The sequence below is a fragment of the Bufo bufo genome, chromosome 5, assembly GCF_905171765.1.
Source record: "Bufo bufo chromosome 5, aBufBuf1.1, whole genome shotgun sequence".
Taxonomy (NCBI): Eukaryota; Metazoa; Chordata; class Amphibia; order Anura; family Bufonidae; genus Bufo; species Bufo bufo.
In genome coordinates, this window is record NC_053393.1 from 97,189,692 (window position 1) to 97,214,315 (window position 24,624).

A 24,624-nucleotide genomic window follows, 5' to 3' on the forward strand; every position below is an offset into this window, starting at 1 on the left:
TGTAATATTACCACTTTACAAAGCTTTGGTGCAGCCACATCTGGAATAGGCAGTTCAGTTCTAGGCACCAGTCCATAAAAAGGGATGCCCTGGAGCTGGAGAAAGTACAAAGGGGAGCAACTAAACTGATAAGGGGCATGGAGGATCTTAGTTATGAGGAAAGATTAAAATGATTCAATTTATTTAGTCATAAGAAGAGTAATCTAAGACTCCCGCTCCTGAGAATCAGTAAGTGATGGCATACTCTGTGCCATCATTTTTTATCTTTTGAACATCCCTTCAAAGAAATTCTTTGGTTTGAAAAAAAAGCAAAACATTTTCATATACCCTATAACAGTATTAAGAGTTAATAGAAAATGAATGTTCAAAGTTCTCATCTTATAGTCAGAGTTGGGAGCGGCTACAAAGAAAGTCTCTATCTGGGGGACCTGGTATGTCAATGCATTACATGGACGGCCCCATGATTTTAGTGGGAAATGTATAATGCTTAATTTTTCCTGTAAAGGCACTTTCTGCTAATTACTGCTAATCTGTGGGAGCTTCAGTAGATTTATACCCTATGATTGGCTTGTCTTCAGGGGACAAAAATGGATTATCCATAGTGGACAGCACCTTCAATAAGAGGAACAGGGGCGTTGCTAGGGTTATATTAAAGAAGCACTCCCACAACGATTTTTATTCTCTGACCTGTTAGAAAGTTACATGAAATAAACTGTAGTGAATGTCATCTTATTACTGGTGACTGTATTTGTGAGTTATCCCCTCCCTTCTGGTCCTCAGCTGTGTCATGTGACCAATACACTGACTTTCCAAATAACACAGCATCTTATGTGTGGACAGGAAGTCAGTTTCTCTATGTATTCCTCAATGTCAGTCTCATACTGTAGGAATGAATAGAGAAGTAACTGACTTCCCGTCCTATGTCAGTTGGAGATCAGAGAGTTGGTCACATGACACAGCTCAGGATCAGAAGGGAGGTTATAACTCACAAATACAGTCACTGGTAAGAAGATTATCTTCACTACAGTTTACACCATACACCTTTCTAACAGGTCAGAAAATAAATTGTGGGAGTGCTTCTTTTAGTGGTGTCTCCTCTGATTATACAAGTTCTCTTTCATCATTTTCTCCATTCAGCCCATATTGCCATGCCGATTTCTTTCAGCCATGTATTGCATTTACCAAATTTGCTAAACAGACATCTTGTATTCCTCACTTAATTATCATCCTCTCCTCCTGGTGCCAAAACATTGTTATCCTGCTGCTACCCACAATACTCACTGTGCTCCCCAATGTCCTCAAAATGCTATATTGAAGAAATAACAGTACCTTACAGATATCCCCTCCATGCTATTAGTGTTCCCAAAAGTCCCACCAATTGTAATCCTTCCAGAGTTCCCTCATTACTAATAGTACCCCCTACAATGAAAATGTTCTCTGAAAGTGCCCCCATTAGTAGTTGTGCCCTCCATATTGTGCCCAATAATAATAAAGAACTGGCCGAACCTAGACTGCAAGCCTGGGGGGAGGCCTGCATGACTGGGTTTGGAGTGAGTGGGGAGAAAATGACAGGCAAGGGGTTAAGGGCGGTGCTGAGAGGGGAGTGGCTGGTGGGAGGGGGGACAGTTAAAAGGGGGGACTAAAGGCGGGAAAGGGGCCATTTTAGAGGGCACAGTAAAGGGATCAGTCCCACCCACCCGCCCTGTTGTATGTCAGTAGTCAGAAGTGGGGAGAGGGGTTTGTGTTGGTACAACTGGGGGTCTGGTAGGTGGTTACCGTTTGTTGGCCGGGTCATTCTTTTGTCATGGCGGCCTTAGCGGTTGGGGGGTCCTTAGAGTTGGTGGAATGGTGGGTCTGGAGTGGTGGGGAGGGAGCCAAGAGAGCTCTGGACTCATCAGGCCTTGGAATCGGAAGGGTGAGATGGCGGGAATCTGCCCAGGTGTAGCCCATGTTTGCACAGTTCTGCCTCTGAGCTGGTGGCTATATGGCTAGAGATAATTTAGATGAGGAGCAGGGCAGATTTCCGCCACATTTTGGGTCTCCAAGGACCCTCCTTGTTTTAGGAATGTTTTTGGGGTCATTGAGGGGCCTTAAGGAAAGAAGGCCTTTGGGGATGTTATATGTTATTTATGGTATTTATGTTATTTATGTTGTTTTGTTAATAAAATGTCTGCTGTGGCCAACTAAATCCACCTTTGGCTGAAGTATCTTTCTTGGGATTAAGGGAAGTTGGGGGGTGGCAGTAGCTAGGGGGGAGAGAGCGATTCAACAGTACCCTAGTCATGCCCCACAGAGCCCACAAGAAGTAATAATGTCCTATAGTGCCCTCAGTAGTGAAAAAGCTCCCCAACATTCCTCTTGTAGTAATAAGGCCCCCTAAAGTGTCATCAGTAGTAATAAGGATCCCTAAAATGTCCCCAGTAGTAATAATGCCCCTAAAGTGCCCTCAGTAGTAATAAGGCCCCCCACAGTAACCCATTAAGCCATTACGTTTGTTGCCCTAGTTAAGACCTGTGGGGCACAAGACCCGGATGTTTTGTCCTTGCAACGCCCCTGGAGAGGTATGTTTAAACAAGTTTCTGGGGTGTTAAATAAATTCTGCATAAAAAAATATAGGGGCACATTTTTTAAGACCGGCATTTTAGACGATGGTATTAATAAACCCCTAAGCTGGCGGTGGCTCCGCAGAAGCTATGAAGAGGCGCCAGCCTCTTCATAACTTCGGCAGATCTTCCGCCAGTTCTAAATGTAAGACAGCTGAAACAGGTGTAGAAAATGGTAAATCAGCCCACTTTTTTAGACCTGGTGTGAGCAGGGAGAAGTCGCAGATTGTGGTGCAACTAACTGCTGTGCCGCAATCTGCACCACAAATAAGCCTAATATAGGCGTATTTCAGCATCATAAATTACCCCCTATGTATTTTAAAAATACATAATATTGAAGATGGCTGATGTAAAGACTCCATGTCCTAGATGACACACAGAATGGGGGCTGTGAGTGACAGAAGGCTCAAACTAATCTGTTGAAGTACTTATCACAGTATGAGCGAACACCTAGAGGTGTCCATATGCTGCCTTCTGCTTACAAGGTGAAGCATCTTCTGCTAAAATCTTCCATAATCAATTTATACTGAGCTGCAGCTCAGTTCAGTGTAGTAATTTAACAAGTCAAACATGTCTCTCCTTGGCTTCCCTGTATTGAAATGATGGTTTAGGGCCTATTTTCAAGGCAGTTCTTCAAGGACCAACATCTGAGGTGTAAATCCTATCATACAAGGAATAAAATAAAAGTATCTAAAATTGATTATCCATGACACACATTAATTGATAGTAATAAAGCAGATTAAATCTCTTAAAATAGCATTTCTATAGACAGATGGTACTAAATGTGCAACTCAGCCCCTCTGAAGTGAATGGGGCTGAGCTGCGATACCAAGCACAGGCGCTATACAATGTACAGCGCTGTGCTTGGTAAGATTCGAGAAGGATGCAGCGCTCACAGGAGCGCTGGTGCCTTCTCAAACAGCTGATCGTCAGGGGTCCCAGGTGTCAGACCCCCAACGATCAGATACTGATGACCTATACAGAGGATAGGTCATCAATATTTAAATCTCGGAAAAACCATGATAATGAACCTTCACTAATCATCAAAATCATATACTGTAAATCCCAAATCAAAAGTTTCCATAGCTGGAAATCTGTCAGACAATTCCATAATTAGATATATAAATGTTACTAGAGGTTCCCAGGACCACACATACATACAGTACAAGGGTGCATTAACATGACCTTATTTTCAGTCTGCTTACGCATTTTTTGCGGATCACACGTGGATTAATTTATTTCTATAGGGCTGCAAAAAATGCGGCTGAGCCGCATATTAAAGAACATGCCCTATTTTTGTCCATTTTGGGGACAAGAATGGGCACCTGCAAAAAGTTCAGGATGCACATGGACCTCATCCATAGTTTGTGAATCTGCGATCGATCACACGGTCGTATAAATGCACCCTAAGATGCGTAAGCATTTTCTGTAGTTTTTTGCCAGTAAGAACAATGCATTCCACTTTTCCCAACCTATAGTTGCCTAGAGGAAGCTATCAAAGTTAACTATACCTATTTTGTTAGTGCAGCAGAGCTTTGTCCTTCATTTAGAGCAAGCTGTTGGGTATATACACAATAAATTTGGAATCATTAGTTTTCATAACACTACAGATAATCTTCTAAAAGTTCAAATAATTTGGCGCGTATATGCTAATTATATACATATATTTATTAAAGGTGGTCTATGTGTGAGAGCTGAGTCACTTTCAGATCTCTAAACTCAACAAGAGCCACGTGAGTACTCAGGGTAGACACATTTGGCTAAACTTTTCTGGGGGCACATGGCTGATCTGTTCCTAGGGGGAATTAGCCGTTTGGAGTAGGCCTGAGGCAAAGCTGTTTCTGTGGTGGTAAATGTGGCTGATCTCCTTCTGGTGGACATGAGGTGGAACTGGTTCTTGTGGGAAATGAGCTGTTTCAGGGTGGGCCTGAGACAGCTGTTTCTAAAGGGCCTTTTACATGGACCAAGAATACGCCAGATAATCGCTAATGAGTGTTCATAGGAACACTCGTAAGCAATTATTTGACAGTATAAAGGTGACCCCAATAACCCAAGGAATAAGCAAAATTCTCGTTCGTTGGGTAATATGCTTGTTTGTGTAGGCATCTAAATCGTCGTTTGCCGGCAGCAGATTGTGCACTGTAAACATGCTCTGCTTCCGGCAAACAACGAATCTCTATAGGGACATGCAATGACATTAATGATCACTGCTCTCCATACTGTGGAGGAGATCACTGTATGTAATAGCAGGGGTCTCCTTCACTGTCAAGCAGATGCTTGCCAGAAAGGAACGCTTCCTTCCCGACGATCCCCTGCTGAATTGGACAGTGTAGGATACCAGCGCCGTACATGGAACTGGGTCAGAAATCCCAGTGCCATACAGCTTCTACGCCTGCCCAATCAGCTGCAGGGATCCGGCAGTCACTGATAGCGGGACCCCGGCTGTATGCGTCGGCATCGGTGAAAACACCAATGCCGGCGCATTAACCCTCATACTGCAGCGGCCAGCGCTGACCACGGAATGTGCGGTATCCTGATGGGTCCCGATGTCCATCGGGTCCCCGTCACAGCAGCGGGCATCGTGGCTGCCATCCCCATGAGCCTGTGATCTCACCTGGATCTCACAAGAAGCAGGCTATAAGTGTATTACACTCAGTAATACACTTACAGCCAATGCATTACAATACAGATGTATTGTAATGCATTGTAAAGGGGATCAGACCCCCAAAATAAAGTTAAAAAGGGAATAGGGAAAAAGAGAAAAGCAGACATATTAGGTATCACCGCGTCCGCATCGATCGGCTCTATAAAAATATCACATGATCAACCCTGTCAGGTGAACGTCGTAAAAAAAACAAAAAAACAGTGCCAAAACAGCCATTTTCTGGTCACCTTGCCTCACAAAAAATGTAATACCAAGCGATCAAAAAGGCATATTTAGCCCAAAATAGTACAAATCAAACCATGCTCTCATCTCGCAAAAAAAGAGTCTCTACCTAAGACAATTGGCCAAAAAAACAAAAAACGATTGCTCTTGTGGCAACACAAAAACAAGATTTTATTCTGTTCAAAAAGGCTTTTACTGTGTAAAACTTGACAAAAATAAAAATGATAGACATATTAGGTATTGCTGCATCCGTGACAACATGAAATGGCCCCTCAAGTGAATGCTGTAAAAAAATCTTTTTAAAAAACTATGCCAAAACAGCCCTTTTTTGTCACCTTGCCTCACAAAAAGTGTAATACCAAGCGATCAAAAAGGCTTATGTACCCCAAAATGGTACCAATCAAACCATCATCTCATCCCGCAAAAAATGACATCCTACCTAAGACAATTGGCAAAAAAATAAAAAAAATATATAGCTCTCAGAAAATGGCAACACAAAAACAAGATTTTATTCTGTTCAAAAAGGCTTTCACTGTGTAAAATTTGACAAAAATAAAAATGATAGACATATTAGGTATCGCCGTGTCCGTAACAACCTGCTCTATAAAAATATCAGATGAGATGGCCCCTCAGGTGAATTCTGTAAAAAAATATAAAAAAAATATGCCAAAACAGACATTTTTTCACTTTGCCTCACAAATAGTGCAATACCAACCAATCAAAAAGTCTTATGTACCCCAAAATGGTACCAATGAGAACGTCACCTTATCCTGCAAAAAATTAGCCCCCACAGAAGACAATTACTTAAAAAATTAAAACCAATGGCACCCATAAACCTATCCATCAAAATCTGTGCTGCAAAAGCCATATGATGCTCCTTCCGTTCTGAATCCTGCCATGTGCCCCCCCAGCAGTTTACCATCACAAATTGGGTGTTTCTGTATTCAGGAGAAAGTGGGTAAAAAATTATGGGGTGCGTTTTCTCCTGTTACCCCTTGTGAAAATGAAAAATTTTGGGGATAAAGCAGCATTTTATTGGAAGAAATGAAACTTTTGATTTTCACAGCCAAGTGTTTCCAAATTCTGTAAAATGCTTAGGGGGTGAAAGTGCTCAGTACCCCCTTAATATATTCTTTAAGGGTTGTAGTTTCCAAAATGTTTTTTTTTTTTCCATCCCCACTGTAGGGGTACATCAGGGTCTCTTCAAATACAAAATGGTGCCTAAAAACCATTCTAGCAAAATTTGCCACCAAAATCCATATGGCGCTCCTTTCCTTCTGACCACTGCCACGTGCCCATAGAGCAGTTTACCACCACATATGGGGTATTTCTGTAAACTGCAAAATCAGAGTAATACAGTATATATTGAGGTTTATTTTGCTGTTAACCCTTGCTGTGTTGCAAGAAAAAATTTATTAACATAAAAAATCTATCAAAAAAGTGAAATTTTGAAATTTCACGTGCATTTTCCTTAAATTCTTGTGTAACACCTCAAGAGTTAACAATGTTTGTAACATCAGTTTTGAATAATTTAAGGGGTAGTTTCTATAACGGGGTCATTTATGGGTGGTTTCCATCAAGCACCTCACAAAACTGAATTAGTGCTTAAAAAAATTGTTTTGGAAATTTAGTTGAAAATTTTAAAAATTGCTTCTAAACTTCTAAGCTTTCTAATGTCCTAAAAAAATAAAATGACATTTACAAACTGATGACAACATAAAGTAGACGTATGGGTAATGTTAAATGATAAATATTTTATGAGTTATCACTTTCTGTTTTAAAAGCAGAGAAATTGAAATTTAGAAAATTGCTAATTTTTCAAAATTGTTGGTAAATTTGGGATTTTTTTTATAAATAAAGGTGAAATATATTGACTCAAATTTATGACTGCCATGAAGTACAATGTGTCACGAGAAAACAATCTCAAAATGGCTTGGATAGGTAAAAGCGTTCCAAAGTTATCACAGTGATGCATGTCAGATTTGCAAAAATCGGTCTGGGATTTAAGGTGAAAAGTAGCTTGGTACTGAAGAGGTTAAGGTAAGTGGCTGTCAGGAAAACTCAAGAGATATGCTTTTGGGTGGAAAATGAAAGGCTGGATATTTCCTATTCCATTATATAATTTTCCCATATATAAGACAGAGATTTTTGGCAGACAGTAATTTCCCAAGACAATTTTACTTCAGCGGTGTATTTGGTAATATAAAGAATATAAAAGTACAAAGCTAAAGTTTTTTTTATAATTCTAGAACAGGAAACAAGGTTAGATAATATCTTGCAGTTGTGTTGTTACTAATAGATCTGAAGATGCCTTCTGAATTATAGAACATTTCTCTTTCCTTATTAGTGGAAAAAGCAGAGTTCTTAGTGCGGCTTCCAGCTCGTAATTACCCTGGGAATCGGTTTTAGGGCATGCACAGTGAGAGGAAGCTGCGGCATGATCCCTCAGGTTAACCTAGATATGTCATTTACCGGGCTTCATGTTTTATAAGAGCTTAAGAAAGGAATTTAGATAGAACTGCAGAATCTCATTATTTTCCCAAAGCGCTCTTGGTGATAAAACATGCATCTGATTATAAACCCATGCCAGGCATCAAGAAGCAGATATCATTTCAATGTTAGCTTGGTGCTCTTAGTCTCACTAATATAATAGACCTACTGCCAGAAAGATGAAGTTAAAATCATCCTATCACTACGTCAAATGAAACCTGAAGCTGGATTATACTGTAAGAAGGTTGACATCCTGGGTTTTAGTACAGTATGCACGGATGTACTATCATGAATCAGAAGTGTTTCCTAATATTTTAGGTGGGCTGAGTGACCAAAAAGGAACAGTCAGCAGATATAATTTTGTTTCCACCTATTACACTCATTGGCTTTATTCAGCATGATGTTATGACACTGGGTCTTGCCACAAGAGTAAAGAGTAAAAGTGCTACCCCCACTGCCCCACAGAAGAACTCTCAGAGGCTACTTTTAGATAGTGTACCTCGTTAATTGCTAAACATGCCTTTACAACACATCCAAAGATGTTTTGCCCATTTGACAGAATTTGAGAGGGGCGCAACACTGAGCTGAGAGGAGCAGGATGGTTGTTTAGATGAATTGCCTACCATCAATACTGACCTAACTGTTAGGAGGTGTTTGGAGCAGTGGTTACATAGGGCACACATACATGTTGAACAGTCTCTGAATGGCCCAGACAGACCACTACTAGATAGGATCATTTGATTCATTGACAAGCTTGAGAGCGCCACATTTTTGATGTCCACCATCAAGAGGCAGGTGGCACCTTTCATTACACACCCCTGTCTTTATCCGGACCATTTCCAGGCGCTTAGCAGCAGGAAATTTAGTGTCACATGTCCTGCCATTGACAGCCAGCCAGACTCTTGTCTTCATTTGCAGTGGTGTAATGAATTAGAAACCTGGACTGCTATGGACTGAAACTGTATTGTCTTTAGTGACAAATCCAGGTTTTGCTTGGGTCAGGTTCAGGCATGGAGGCCTTGTAGGGAACACTTCAATCCTGGCTTTGTTGTGGAGCGACTCACTGCCCCAACTGCTGGGGAGTTATTGCATAGGACAGTCACCGATAGTGGGGATACTTTGAGTAATAACAGCTTGGTGATATGTGCAGGACATCCTGTGGCCACATGTGTTGCCTCTCCAACCCTGCGTTTTTCAGCACGATAATGCTCCACCACATACAGCAAGGGATTTCCAGGAATGTCTCTGCAGAATCGCAACACTTCCTTTGCCTGCTTGCTTGCCAGATTTATCACCAATCAAGCATATATGGGACCAGCTGGGACCCCAGCTTTGGCAACCTACGAGTGTGCATCTGTGGGCAACTGTGCCACATAGATGTGACACAATACAGAACCAATGTGCTTCCATGTCCAGCCGTGTCTCATCCTGTATCCAGGCTAGAGGTGGCCCAACAGAGTGCTAGAGCCTCCTTTCTATTTTAGTGTTTTCCCTAATAAACATATCCCTTTGCTCTATTTTTGTATCACTTAGACAAATCATCATTACATCCACACATAATAAGTTTTAATTCAATTCTAACAAATCCTTTTTAGTGCATTATATATTACAGTACCCCATATACAGACATTGAAATCTATCTAATCCAACAGTAGCAATGTGCTTGGAGTGGGCAAAGCTATTTAAGAGTACGTACAATGAAATATCTACATGGCTAGGGTTTTCTAGCCATCGTCGGGACAGGTCATCAATGTCTGATCATCTGACACCCTGCACCCCCCTCCAATCAGATGTATCTGATCATTATCAATGTCTGATTGTCTGACACCTTGCACCCCCGCCAATCAGATATCGTTGACCTATCCTGACGATAGGTCATCAATACTAATGGCTGGGCAACCCCTTTAAGCTGGCCATAAACATGCACAACTATTTCCTCCAATTCAACCATAAACAACTGCCACATAAACTTGCCTGCTCAGAGAAGAAAAGATTGGGCATGTTTGATCCTTCTTTCCTCTGACATCTGTAACTTGGTGTAAAGTCAGGAAGCCCCCATACATTGTAGAATTGTTCCACTGATTCAACTTATATTTTACTGGGAGTTGCTAAATAAAAACCCAACTGTCCATACCATCACCCATAGGGATCACAACCTCTGATCTGACATAATGCCATAGAAGCAACAAATAGAGACATAGGTGGACCCTAATTCAGGAGTAAGACATCTAATAGAAATGTTTACCTCACCCGTCCATTCCAAAGCATTGGAATATATCAGTGAGTGCACAGAATGACCGTAGGAAAGCTAAAAACTGCTTTTATATGTCATAAAAAAGTAATAGGGATACAAATATGTATCGCTCACAGATATGATGCACATGAATTTTTACTCTGACACTTAACAAAGTTACAATCTCTTTAAACCACACACAATTACAAGACTGGCTCCTAAGATAACAAATACAAGACCCAGGGGGAGGTAACAGTGTGCTACTACTACAACGACTACAACAACAAACATTTGTCTCACAAGGGACTCAAAATCCTACAAGTGAGTGACCAAGAAAACTTGATCAGGTGTATCATGTCAATACAGTGGTCCCTCAAGATACAATGGCCTCAGGATACAATATTTTAAACATATAATGGTCTTTAATGAGCCATCGTCAGTTAACACCAGACTCAACATATAATGTCTCAGACTCAGATCCAAACAATCAACAGCCACTTCTCTGGTAAACTAGCTGTATTCCTGACTGTTTTATGTAAGGGCTTGTTTTACGATATATGTTTTAGTTATCGGCTTATTTTTCTTTAGTCTTCATTTTCTCTTATCTTGGATGACATTTTGGGATTTTTGGAACCGATTACTCAAATTACAATGGTTTCAACGCACAATAGTCGTCCTGGAACCAATTCATATTGTAACTTGAGGGACCACTGTATTCCCGAATATTAAGGTCAAGAATAATACAGCCAAACACTAAACAGACACCTTGACCAAAGCCCCAAATTAAGCATTAAGCAATTTTGGAACATTCCTAAAAAGGTAACAGTAATGGGGTCCATAGTTTTGCAAAAGCTTCTATGTCCTTAAACATCCATATAATGGCCCCAAGACCTGGACACCGGCCCCCCTCCCTTCCCTTTGTTTTACATTATACTTTACTCATCATAGATGCCCCAGTTACAGGTGAATACAGCCATCATCCTTTTAATGTTAAAAAAGTTAAAAAAAAAAATGTAATCTACAGTATTTTCCTCATGTTTCTGACATCTCACAGTTTGAAGGGAACCTTACAAGACCCTGGGATGCTCCATTTTTGCATTTTCATTTTTTACCATAACATTTATATATTTTCGATCACATAGCTGTATGAGGCTTGTTTTTTGTACTTTCTAATGCCACCATTTGACATAGCATACAATGTATTGGGAGCTGGAAAAAATTCCAAATGGGGTGGAATTGGAAGAAAAAATGCAATTCTAGCACAGTCTTATGGCTTTTGTTTTCACAGAGCTCACTATGCGATAAAACTGACCTGTGCCTTTAACTCTACGGGTCAGTACTATGCGTGAGCGAACTTGTGTTTTACAAGTTCGGGGTTCGGGTTTTACTACAGTTCCGTTATGGATTCTAGTACCACGGGCCATAACGGAATTCTATGACTGAATGCATAACGAATGCCTTTTAAAGGCTTTCCGTTATGCATTCCATCATAGAATTCTGTTATGGCCCGTGGTAACAAAATCCATAATGGAATTATAAAACACAAGTTCACTCATCCCTATTCAGTACAATTACAATGATACCACATTTGTATAGTTTTTCTTGTTTTTTAATACTGAAAAACAAAATAAAAATTTAAGAAAATATTTTTTCTTTTTATTGCCATAATCTGAACGCCATAATTATTTTTATTTTTTTTGATTTAAGTGTATGGAGCTGTATGAAGGGTTAGGAAACAGCTGATTGGTAGGGGTGCAGCATGTGGACCCTCACTGATCAGATATTAATGACCTATCCTGAGGATAGGTTATCAATATCAGGACCCTGGAAAAACCCTTTAACCAATGGCCTGTCAAAAATAACTTAGTGGGTTGAATTCTATCCAGAAGACAAGCATTGAGTCAGAGGATGACAGAACCAATCCTTTACTCTTTTAAAACAGGAAGAGTCACTGTTGAAAACAGCAAGGATTTTTTCTGCTTCTTGTTTGGCATATTCACAGACTAGATAATGAACCTTGAAATGCAATAAGCAAGAAAGAAAAGTGACTTTCTATATATTTGTGTAACAAATTATTAGCTTGAAAAATACAAACTAATTAAGAAAATGTATAAGCAATGTCAGCTGCTCAAGAGAAGCAAACAATTAGCAAATTCTGGAAGTGGCCGTTATACACATGTGTGCTCTCAGGATATAAAATTTAGAGAACATTCAGTCTTTCTATTATGTCCTCAATGTCCTTGACCAGCAGTGTAGCAGTAGTCTTTGATAACCTGCAGGCTTCATTGTACTGCAGGCTTCTTTTACCTTGATTTACTGTGTTTTTCAAAAATCCTTTTGAAAGGTCAGAGAATATTGATTTTTGGCAGTTTGACTAGAGAATCAATAATGAATTCTGCAGGTTTTATTATATCCCTCTATAAAATGAATGATTGTGGATTAAATGGGAGACATCTACATACAGTTGGATTATTTCTAAAGCTGCCCATGCCCATTTAATAGCTGTCAGCTGAACAATCATTCGGCTGACAGCTATCTCTTATGACTCCCTAAGAGCTTCCCCATACACGTACACGTTTGTGTATGTCTATTTAATGGGGAGAGGGGAGAAAACATCTGTCAGAGACTTCTTATCTACAGGGAGAACAAAAGTATTGGGCGAAAATATTCATTTCAGCCAATCGTTGTTTCCCCTATTGAGGGAGAGTTGGGAGCTCCTCACATTAGTGTATTGGCTGAACCCGCCATTCTTGGTCGGGGGGGGGGGGGGGGGGGGGGGGGGATGTTGGTTGACAAAATACTAATGTGTATGGCCAGCTTAAGCATCCAAAACAAACAACCTATGAACACACATGGGGAGATGTACTAAGATGCTTTTATACTTCAGTCTAAAGGTGTGCTTTAGACACTTTTTGTGGCAGCATTTTGGTATAAAATATTACCCCTAAGTAAGACAAGGAAGGAAGAGAAAAATGTCTAACATGCTTAGCAAGATGCACCAATGGAGACCACTGGTCTAGAGGATGGAGGTCTCCTGTTCTTGACCCCCATATGAACCAGAGTGGATAGATGTTCCATTTGATTGCCAGGCTAGCTTCTGTTTACAGGGGATCACCTTCATGTCATAGGCAGCTGTGAACCCCCGTGATATTGAGAATGAACAAGTCCTGGCCACCATTGTTTTAGAGCAGAGGTGGTCATGCACATGCAATCACATTTCTACAGGGAAGTCTCCATCAAGAGAATCGGTCACTATGATAAACCGGTCAGTAGGATACCCTGAAAGAGCCCCTTAAAGTGGCAGGCAGGCTCTATCGCATCAAACGTCATAGTTTGATCAGTTGGATTACTGCCTTTTAGTAGAGTAGGTCCCACTCGAAAGCGACAACCTTGATGTGGTGAGTGGGCTTATGCACTTTGATGAAAATGTACACAAATAGCATTGTGCTATGACGATGTATACTAGTAATTATGCTGAGAAGCAACAGCTCAATGCATGGCTTGTGGATGTGTGATCCATGTTTTTCTCTTTTTGGGGAATTTTACTGCCTTTTAATCTCCATTTTCTTACATAAACTTGCTTCTGTGAAATTGTTTTCCATCTATTTAGAAATTGTAATTACTTTTTTTTGGCCTTCTTTTTAGTAGTCACTTGGGAAGGTGGACACTACTGCTAATTAATGTGCTCGTAGGAAAGTTGATGACATAAGAGGAAGAACTGTCACCGAGGGCATAAAAATATTGAACCTCTGGTGGTGATTTACAAAGAGAGGTTCACATAAGCATCTTATACATGATTTGCTTTCATTAGCCTAATTGGCACTGGCTCAGTCATACTGTACAAATTACTGGTTGTTTTTTACGGGTTACTGCACATCTGAACTTTTGCACCTGTTTCCATTAAAAAAATGCATCTGAGAATGAAAGAAAGAGATCACCTATTGACACGGCTCTGTCATTACCACATCACTGCTTTCTCAAAAATACTGACAATACACATAATTGCAAAACATGTGGTATACATGTATATTCGTTGAAAATGACAACTCCTACCAGTTTTTCCCAACAGGATCAGTTCATCCCTTGATGTATTATTGGTTTGTACAAGTTTATTTAAAACTTAAATGGTGCCAAATGGAAGGATCACACATGCAGAGTGCCTACAGCTTTGTAGGACAGGGCCCTAACGAATCAGTTGGATGCATACTCAACTGAATGCTAACATACATGGATAATCAGACATATAGAGGGGTTACTAGAGACGCAATGCTTAAAAATGCTCTGTCGTTGAATCCTTACTACCATATTACTATGTTTTGTTCATCTGTCTCATTAGTATGTCATTGTATTGACTTGTTTGTGGGTTTACTTACAATTAACTTTTCTATGTTTACAAAATATGTAATTAAATGTCTCATATGAAAAATAGCTTTAATGTATCCCTAGCAACCAATCTTTTTTAATCTCAGCCTATTTTTATATTTCTGTTTCTCCTTCCCGGCCATAATATTTTTAATTTTCAGAATTAACACAGCCATTTAATGTCTTGTCTTAATGGTATTTTCTTAATGGTGCTGTTTACACTGCGTGCAGAATTATTAGGCAAATTAGTATTTTGACCACATCATCCTCTTTATGCATGTTGTCTTACTCCGAGCTGTATAGGCTCGAAAGCCTACTACCAATTAAGCATATTTGGTGATGTGCATCTCTGTAATGAGAAGGGGTGTGGTCTAATGACATCAACACCCTATATTAGGTGTGCATAATTATTAGGCAACTTCCTTTCCTTTGGCAAAATGGGTCAAAAGAAGGACTTGACAGGCTCAGAAAAGTCAAAAATAGTGAGATATCTTGCAGAGGGATGCAGCACTCTTAAAATTGCAAAGCTTCTGAAGCGTGATCATCGAACAATCAAGCGTTTCATTCAAAATAGTCAACAGGGTCGCAAGAAGCGTGTGGAAAAACCAAGGTGCAAAATAACTGCCCATGAACTGAGAAAAGTCAAGCATGCAGCTGCCAAGATGCCACTTGCCACCAGTTTGGCCATATTTCAGAGCTGCAACATCACTGGAGTGCCCAAAAGCACAAGGTGTGCAATACTCAGAGACATGGCCAAGGTAAGAAAGGCTGAAAGACGACCACCACTGAACAAGACACACAAGCTGAAACGTCAAGACTGGGCCAAGAAATATCTCAAGACTGATTTTTCTAAGGTTTTATGGACTGATGAAATGAGAGTGAGTCTTGATGGGCCAGATGGATGGGCCCGTGGCTGGATTGGTAAAGGGCAGAGAGCTCCAGTCCGACTCAGACGCCAGCAAGGTGGAGGTGGAGTACTGGTTTGGGCTGGTATCATCAAAGATGAGCTTGTGGGGCCTTTTCGGGTTGAGGATGGAGTCAAGCTCAACTCCCAGTCCTACTACCAGTTTCTGGAAGACACCTTCTTCAAGCAGTGGTACAGGAAGAAGTCTGCATCCTTCAAGAAAAACATGATTTTCATGCAGGACAATGCTCCATCACACGCGTCCAAGTACTCCACAGCGTGGCTGGCAAGAAAGGGTATAAAAGAAGAAAATCTAATGACATGGCCTCCTTGTTCACCTGATCTGAACCCCATTGAGAACCTGTGTCATCAAATGGTCATCAAATGTGAGATTTACAAGGAGGGAAAACAGTACACCTCTCTGAACAGTGTCTGGGAGGCTGTGGTTGCTGCTGCACGCAATGTTGATGGTGAACAGATCAAAACACTGACAGAATCCATGGATGGCAGGCTTTTGAGTGTCCTTGCAAAGAAAGGTGGCTATATTGGTCACTGATTTGTTTTTGTTTTGTTTTTGAATCTCAGAAATGTATATTTGTGAATGTTGAGATGTTATATTGGTTTCACTGGTAAAAATAAATAATTGAAATGGGTAAATATTTGTTTTTTGTTAAGTTGCCTAATAATTATGCACAGTAATAGTCACCTGCACACACTGATATCCCCCTAAAATAGCTAAAACTAAAAACAAACTAAAAACTACTTCCAAAAATATTCAGCTTTGATATTAATGAGTTTTTTGGGTTCATTGAGAACATGGTTGTTGTTCAATAATAAAATTAATCCTCAAAAATACAACTTGCCCAATAATTCTGCACTCCCTGTATTTTACCGTAGCTTGTATTGGAAAACAGGAAATAAAATTCTATCTGCAGTGAAATTGGAAAAAAATGGCAATTCCACCAAGGTTTTTTCAGTTTTCTTTTTATAACATTAAAAGTGCACTAAAACTTACTGGTCAACCTTATTCTGTGGGTCAGTACGATCATGTTAATACCCAGGGGCGGACTGGGAACTTAAAGTGGCCCTGTTTTGTAGTTGGGTCCAAATTGATGGAAGGCAGGGCCATCAATTTCATATTGTGGCACATTATGCCACCTCAGCAGAGCCAAATACCATAGTCCATCACAAAATACTGCCAGCAACTTCCACTGGCTGGCCATGAGGACGGCCCAGGAGGCCCCCTGCTCTTCGGCCTACCGGGAAATTTCCCTGTAAGGTCTATGGCCAATCCACCCCTGTCAATACCAAATTTATTTAGTTTTTATTATGTTTTACTACTTTTAAGAAAAAAAAGCCTTTTGAAAAAACATTTTTTTTCTTTGCATCACCATATTCTGACATCCATGACTTTTTTTTATTGCTGTCAACAGAGCTATGTGACGGCTTGTTTTGTGGGGTGAACTGTAGTTTGTGATGGTACTATTTTGGGGTACATATGACTTTGCAATCACTTTTTATTCCAATTTTTTTTGGGGGGGAGAGACAAGGTGACCAAAGAATGGTCAATCGTTGATTTTTATTTTCTTTCCAGGAACAATATTATAAATTTAGAATAATTTGGACATTTTTGAATGTGGTGATACCTTTTATGTTTATAACAGATGCTGGTTATCTTTATTTTTTAATTGTTTAATTATTTTTAAACGCAAAATTAGGAATATGGGTGATTTTAATTTTAATTATTTTTGTAAAATATTTGTAATATTTTTTTTTTTTGCTAAATTTTTAGTCCCTTTAGAGGACTTGAACTTGCTATCTTTTGATCACTTGTCTTACAGACCACAATAGAATCTTACTGCAATCTATGGGGTTCTGACAAGATGCCTGAGAGTCTGTTAGCCATGACAGGCCTGGGAATTTTCACAAGGCCCCAAGCTGTCATTGCAATCAGTCAGAGCCCAATTGGAGGAAGGATCCCCTGCTCAGATGCCATGGTTGCTATTAACTGCAGCATCTGAAGGGTTAAATGACCGTGATCAGTGTAATCATCGATGCCAGTCATTGCGGCCTGGTGCTAGCTAGACTTTACACTTTATAGTGCACCATGACATTTTAGACTGTACCATGACATACAGTTACCGTATGTCATTGTGTGTGTAAGGGTTAAGGCTGGATAAGCGTGTGTGGAGTGTGGGAAAAAAGATGGATAGTATTGGGGTCCCTATACCTGTATTATTATTACTATCATTATTAATATTTTTGAAAAAATAAACCATGATTTACTTTTAGAAAAACACATCTTTCTTCCTCCAAGAACAGCGCCACACCTGTCCACAGGTTGTATGCTGCATTGCAAGTTGTATTATCAGATACAACCATTTGACAGATGTAGCACTGCCCTTGTAAAAAAGGCAACAATGTTTTTTTACTTTTTTACTGCATTTTTGCGGTGCATGGTACACAAAATTACAACCTATGTCATTTTCAGTTCAATGGATAGAATCAGAAATAGAATTTCCAGTATATTTCTTTATGCTGTCAAATCCTAAATATATCATTTTTCACAAAGGCTCTTTTTGAAGGTTTTATACATATGTATATAGACATTGAATGCTTACAAAACTACCAGCCCTAAGAAATACGAAAGGTTGTCATCATTATTTATTCAGTAAAATGACCAGACAAACTATTACCTGGGGCTAAGTGCAGGCTGGGTTTTTAGAAGTGGACTCACATCATACACTGCAGGAATAATTACTTGTAATTACCTTGAGTAATTGTCTGTCAGACTCTTCTCTTGGCTATAGCCATAAAAGCTATAACCAGAACAAGTATAAAGCATCCTGGACACTTACATGTGATTGCAGACTACAGCTTAGGTAGACTATGGAGGTCCTGCTGGCTGCTGAGTGATGGATAATGCAATTATTCTCTGGTGCTTTTTGTAGTTTCAGTGCAATCAAAATCTAACCAGGCTTTAGAGAACCAGAGTGGCCACAATATAAGGGATAGCCCAAAAAGAGAATTCAAAGGGTTGTCTATATGCCCTATTGGAGCAAATAGACATCACAGAGAAGGGTCTGTCACTTACAGTAGGTCCCTCATCGTGCCACAATGGAGAGCTGCTCTATAAGAGTGACTAATGGTCTGAAAGACCCAATGTGTCCAGGCATTGCATGAAGGTCCATTTATTTGAATAGCTGCCATGGAATGCTACATTACACCTAGACACAGCTGATCATAACAGCACCATATTCATACATGTTCTGTGATTAAGTCCTCTGTGCTATAAAGGAAACATGAAAGGTATGATAGGCGTGTTTATTATTTTTGTCATAGAATTTTTTTGCAAAATTTTAGACAATGCAATATTGTTAGAAGGTCCACCCACTAAAAGGCTGATCACAACATGTTCCTTTGCTGAGACATCCGGTGGAACTCAACTGCACATGTTCAAACCCCCTATAGCACCACCACAGGAGAAATTAAGCATTGCACCGTTCTAATTGCAATCATCGGCTGTCCACATAATGCATGGACTAGTTGGGTCCTCCAGAACAAGAGACACTCTTTTATAGCCGCCCTCTGTTCTGGCTGATTGATTAGGATCCTGAATGAGAACAGGCTGTCAAAAGAATTGTTTGTCATCAGTTTATCATAAGATCATTTAATGGTGGCTATTCATATGGCTGTACTTCCTTTTGTGTCTTGTGCACAAATGGCTGCCACAACAAAAGTGAAAGCTAAAGGGACATCATTTTCAACTTTTTGCTGCTGCTCCAACTTCTCAGGTACTAACATATGAACATTTTATGGTCTGGATGAATATGCTCTTAAATTACAAGATGGTTCCAAAATAATTTCATGTAGTAAGTTGATTACTAGCTTCCAGTGTTGCCTTCTGCTGATCTGTCCCATTGTCTACATTGAACCCCTTAAGAAGGAGTGAAGAAGATGATTGTTCTGATTGTTGTCAACACTGCCCAGAAGTCTTTAGTCATCAATACTATTTCAGTTTTCTTCATTAGGTGTTGGCATTCAACATGTTTCAGGGACTAACTCCTTCATCAGACAGGAAATTACAATGACCCTAGAGTCTTCCAAGAATATCTTCTGTTTGTGCACTGGTAGAATTTATCAATGTGATTATCTTTTGTTAAATTGGAATTTCCACAATTTGTACCAAATCCAATAATATGATCATGTTGAATTGATGTGTAATCCCTCCAGGATTCACCACCATCATCAAACATGCCCTGTAGGCTGATTGATCTTGACATCTGTAAGTTCTTAAAGATACTATTGTGAGGCAACAGTATTGTATTATAACTGATGACTGTGAAAAATACCTGCCGTGTGATTCTCATGTCACATTTTGCTGACAAGGTATACGGTTTACGAGTTCACATTTCAATAACTGTTGTAACAACAGAGGTTTTATATACCTTAAAGGGGCATTCCAGTTTTTATTTTTTTTAACTTATTTATATAATAGGAAATCATACAATATTCTGATATAATCCACATGTAGATACACTCGAGCTCACCTTGGGTATGAAGTCTGGTGCACGGAAGGGATCAGGTAAAGTCCAAGAAGTAATAATGAAGAAGTGTCCAGCACCTTTAAAAAAATCTTTGTTGGGCTTTATTTGATTTCATAGCAAATAACTTACAAAGACTTAGTCCTCCACCCGAGCATCAGTTGACGCGTTTCGAACACGAATGTGTTCTCAATCGTAACTAGCCAGTGTCACTTTTGACTGGCAGTGAGGCATGGCTCCTCAGCTGCAGGCCACAAAACAGCTGCCATGCCCACTCTCTTGATAGTTACGCCCCTTGACAGGAATGGAATAGGAAAGATGGCCGTTCAGATGGGAGTGGCAGTACTATAATTTTTACAGCCATATTAGTTTTAAAGCAAATAGAATATGTATATGTCAATTTGAAACAACAGCCTGTACTTTATGCCTATCTGCTTTGGTGCTCTCAATGGGAGGCACATTATTGATTTAGTAATGAAATAAATTGAGGCTCAATCTGTGGTGGCTCTTGATGCAAAACTAAATAGAAATAATAGTATGTCCATTATCATCCACTCGACTGCAAACACATAAACCTCATCTCTCTAGTCAGCACATTCATCGAAGTAACCCGCTGAGAGGACATGGTCCATTAAAAAGCCCCACCGCTTTGGCAGTGGACAGGACTACTCCTCTCTACAGGTCCTATAGCACTATCATCCGATCTGATTATAGCATGGAGGTGGGTTGTATGAATCAGCATATGGTAGAGCCACCCGTTTAGATTTTTCTTGTTGGTGCCTTCTCTTCTGTACGTCCCAAATTAACTGATATCCAAGGATGGACATGAATGCGATTTTATATACTAAGAAAAATAACTTTCATGCAGAGAGAGCCTTGAAACAAACAGATAAAGATTGTGATTAGGAACCATCACAAGAACATTGCAGTGATTCTAGGCCATTCAATTGTTCAAGGGCCTGGAAGAGTGACATTAGTTACACCTCCTTAACTCCAAGTCATTTCACCTGCAACTTGTGGCCTTGAAAATCAGTAACAAGCAACGATTTCCTGCTGTAAATGTCCAACATAGCCTGACTATGCTGCTAATTTAAGGAGAAACATTCCATACTGGCCCATCCATGAGCAACCTTCATTACCCTTCAACATAAATCAGAATATCTGGAGGGTCGAATTCTAATTCTTACTACAAAGATCAGATGTGTGGCTTTGTGACTGTAATCTGATCTCGACATTACACTTCTCCTTCAGGGACTTGTCTTCCAGCAGACATTAGATATCTCTTTATTTTCAGCTCTGAGTCATTTGGGAAGAGGTTGGCTCCTGGTGATGTCACCTTTACCAATCCCAGTGGTATTACCAGACATTGCCAAGTCATTGTCTGGGGACATATTCAGGAAGATGTCAAAGTAGGCAACAACTGAAAGAAAAAAAGGTATCCATGCAATTCCTAGTATCGGTCATGTATGGGCTATGCCTACATTCAAACAAATGGAGAGTAGAAAAATATTTGGGTAGGGTCAAATGGAACTTTTGGGTTTCTTTAGGTTCCAGTACAACTGCTACACCCTAAATACTGCAGCTGCACTCAGACCTTAAGGTATCAATGAAAATTGTTCTAAATAATAATTTTAATCGACTAATAATAATAATAATAATAATAATAATAATTTTGTAGCCTATGTAGTCAAAACCTCATGTCACCAATCCCTAGTGGTTCTCAGGCATATTGGTTCAACCCAGAAAATGGCTGCCTCCTTACAGTATATACAGATTCAAGGCGTCTTGTCAAACAAAGGCAGGTTAAATGAAAATGAAACGAACAACACCAAAACCTAAACTCAATATGGATACAGAACATTTTTAAATATTTCAAAAAGTAAGCTTCAAATTTTCTTTAAAAAAATAAATAATTGTAAACTCCCTAAGCCATGATTTTCATTTTTTTTTTCCGGAAATGCTTGCCATTCCTCTCCCACACACCAGGGGGCAGCATTTTCACAAGGTTCTTCCCTTGTCATGCTGATAAAGATCACACAGAAACACTCCCAAGAGGAAGAATGCAAAGCCTATTGTTTCTGCTTAGTTTTTGGGAAAATTGATGGAATTGAATTTATTAGATCCAATATTTCGTACAGTATTGTTCTTTTCTATACGGACATACAATGACATAACATTTTTTTTAATCGCATTTCATATAAAGTCTTTAGATGGTTTTGAACTTATTGGCTATTAAGTCATTTGTATGCCTTAATGACTGATTCCATAATATAAGTGACAAGAATAAAAATAAAAAAATCTTACATCTTTGTAACTAAGAGTAGACAGTATTTTAACGTATGAATTTACAGTCTTCCAGAGGAGATCCAATTAGAAGACATACTTGTGGAACTGAATCATTAAGCCTGATGGACAATTTTAACGATCTGAGACATCTCCAAGATGCCCAGAGACATTCAAGATTGACGAGATGTGAAGCCATATATCATACAGTGACAGCTATGCACATCCATGGAATTCATAAAACAGTCATCAGTTTCTAAGGGACTGCAAATTATCAATACTGATCACTATATTGCTGCAATAGGGAGGGGTGGCATGCTTAGTACTGCAGGGCTGGCCAGACTCCCATAGCTCCAGGTTGACCACATTTACATCTAAATCTGCCATTCTGGCCTCCCCTCCACTGGACCCCTCAGTACTGGTGCTAGAGAGTCAAGACGACTTACTAATTGTCAATGATGGGGCATGCCTCACAAGGCACTAGCACTTATATGATTTTTTTTTTTAAGTGCAGTGATGATCTAAAATGCAATAAGAAGAGCAGCTATGTCAACCCAATTTAGGTCCAGTCCTTACACATTAGACTCTGGCACAATTCAGTTTACAACATGAATTATATGTTGAAAAAGACCTCTTATTTGTCTAAATATTTGCAACATAAAACGAAAATATTTATACATGTAGTAATCTTCAGCCTTCTACATGCAGAGGGAATGATAAAGCTATATGGGCTGATGATAGATTCCTGACCTACGTAGGCACAAAAGCAAAATAAATGAATGTGATGCCGAAAATGGACATGAAATCAGTTCTGCATAAGTGGAATATGTTGATTTTTTACTTTGGTAAGACGAATGGATTGTCTGGTAGATGAGTCTGCAGCCTTTCTAATAGCAAGAGGGCAGCAGAAACCCATTGAGACGTTGCAAAGTGCTTCACATAGAGGAGCTGCCTGTGAACAAGAAAGGAGGCAGATGGGTGGGGTCTGTCTGCATTGTGCTATAGAGCCAGCAGTATAGAAGTGCAGGTGCCCTATATCCTTTGTATAGCATTGCCTCACCCTACGGATTACTGAACTCAGTGCAAAGCAGGTTATATTATCAGCAATATAGGAAATCACGTGAAATAATAGGACAAAAAAATAAATAAAATCACTTTCATTGCATCTCCTCCACATATGAATCCATATATTGGGTGTGTCTGTGTCTAACAATAATTCACTGTCCATTTATTCTGCAGCATTAATATGACTAGATCTGAAGAATAAACTAGACTGGTATACAGACAATATAAACACTGATTATATATATATATATACACTACTTGCACAATAGAAAGAACATATATATATAGCATCAATCTTGCAACAATTCCTATGACACTTTATAATAGGATCCAATAAACCTGCCTCATGGTTAAGCTATAACACAGAGTATATAGGATGGGCTCCCGTCCTTACCTATTGCTGTTTTGGCCATGTTGATGTCTATAGATGCTCGGAGGTTGTGATGGCAAGAGATCCAGCTACAGCAGTGGAGAGGGAGAAAAGACTGAATAAGGCACTGAGTCAGCACTGTGGGGCTGTGCAGGAGAAAGAGCAAGAGGCAGGAGCCCATGAATAATTAGCAGTCCTAGGCTGAAGCAGATTGGCTCCGGTGGTCCCCTGATATGACTCATGTGAAGCTTCAATCTCTAAGCATTAAATATTAATCCGCCAATAGGACCGAGAGATAAAATAGAATGATGAAGCTCGACTTGACTATCTCCAAAACACCCCCTTTTAGTGCAATAGTACATTCCATAAAAAAAAAGAATAAAAAATGAAAGTCAGATGCTACCGGCAAGTCTACATTATGCACAGTTTACCACGACATAAGTCATCAGAGCTAATATACATATATATATATAGTCCTAAGTTCTATGTATGGATTCATGTGCATATGATCTAGAATCATATAATGTGTCCTTCAGTGATCGAGTTTATATCATCATCAAATTAGAACACTGTATTTTCTCCTCTTTGTGTAAGGATTGACCTGACGGAGCTGTCCTTGGTGCTGAAAGCTGCGCTGAATGCTGATCTGGAGCGGCTCCACCAAGGCCGCAGGCGAATAAGTGCAGCCTCATTGTAGGTGTGACGGTATACGGAATCACACTGCAACACGGGAGGCTGCTTATACCAGCGTAACGTCTTTATGCTTATGGTTACTAGATATATGTATATACGCTTTAAAGACATTATCACTAGCTTTCCCCAGTGGGGCTCACAATCTAAGTTCTTTATCAGGATGTCTTTGGAGTGTGAGAGGAGACCCGGA

The 24,624-nt window shown here is 39.7% G+C and overlaps 1 protein-coding gene across 1 annotated transcript in view; it reads right to left on the bottom strand.

Moving 5' to 3' along the window:
- STMN2 (stathmin 2) overlaps nt 1–23,863 on the bottom strand; it is a 46,200-nt gene extending 22,337 nt beyond the window's left edge. Inside the window, exon 1 of the mRNA XM_040432401.1 lies at nt 23,766–23,863. Coding sequence (XP_040288335.1) covers nt 23,766–23,784 — 19 coding nt within the window. The 5' untranslated portion in view covers nt 23,785–23,863. The remainder of the gene's footprint in view (nt 1–23,765) is intronic.
- Between the last annotated feature and the right edge of the window lie 761 nt (nt 23,864–24,624).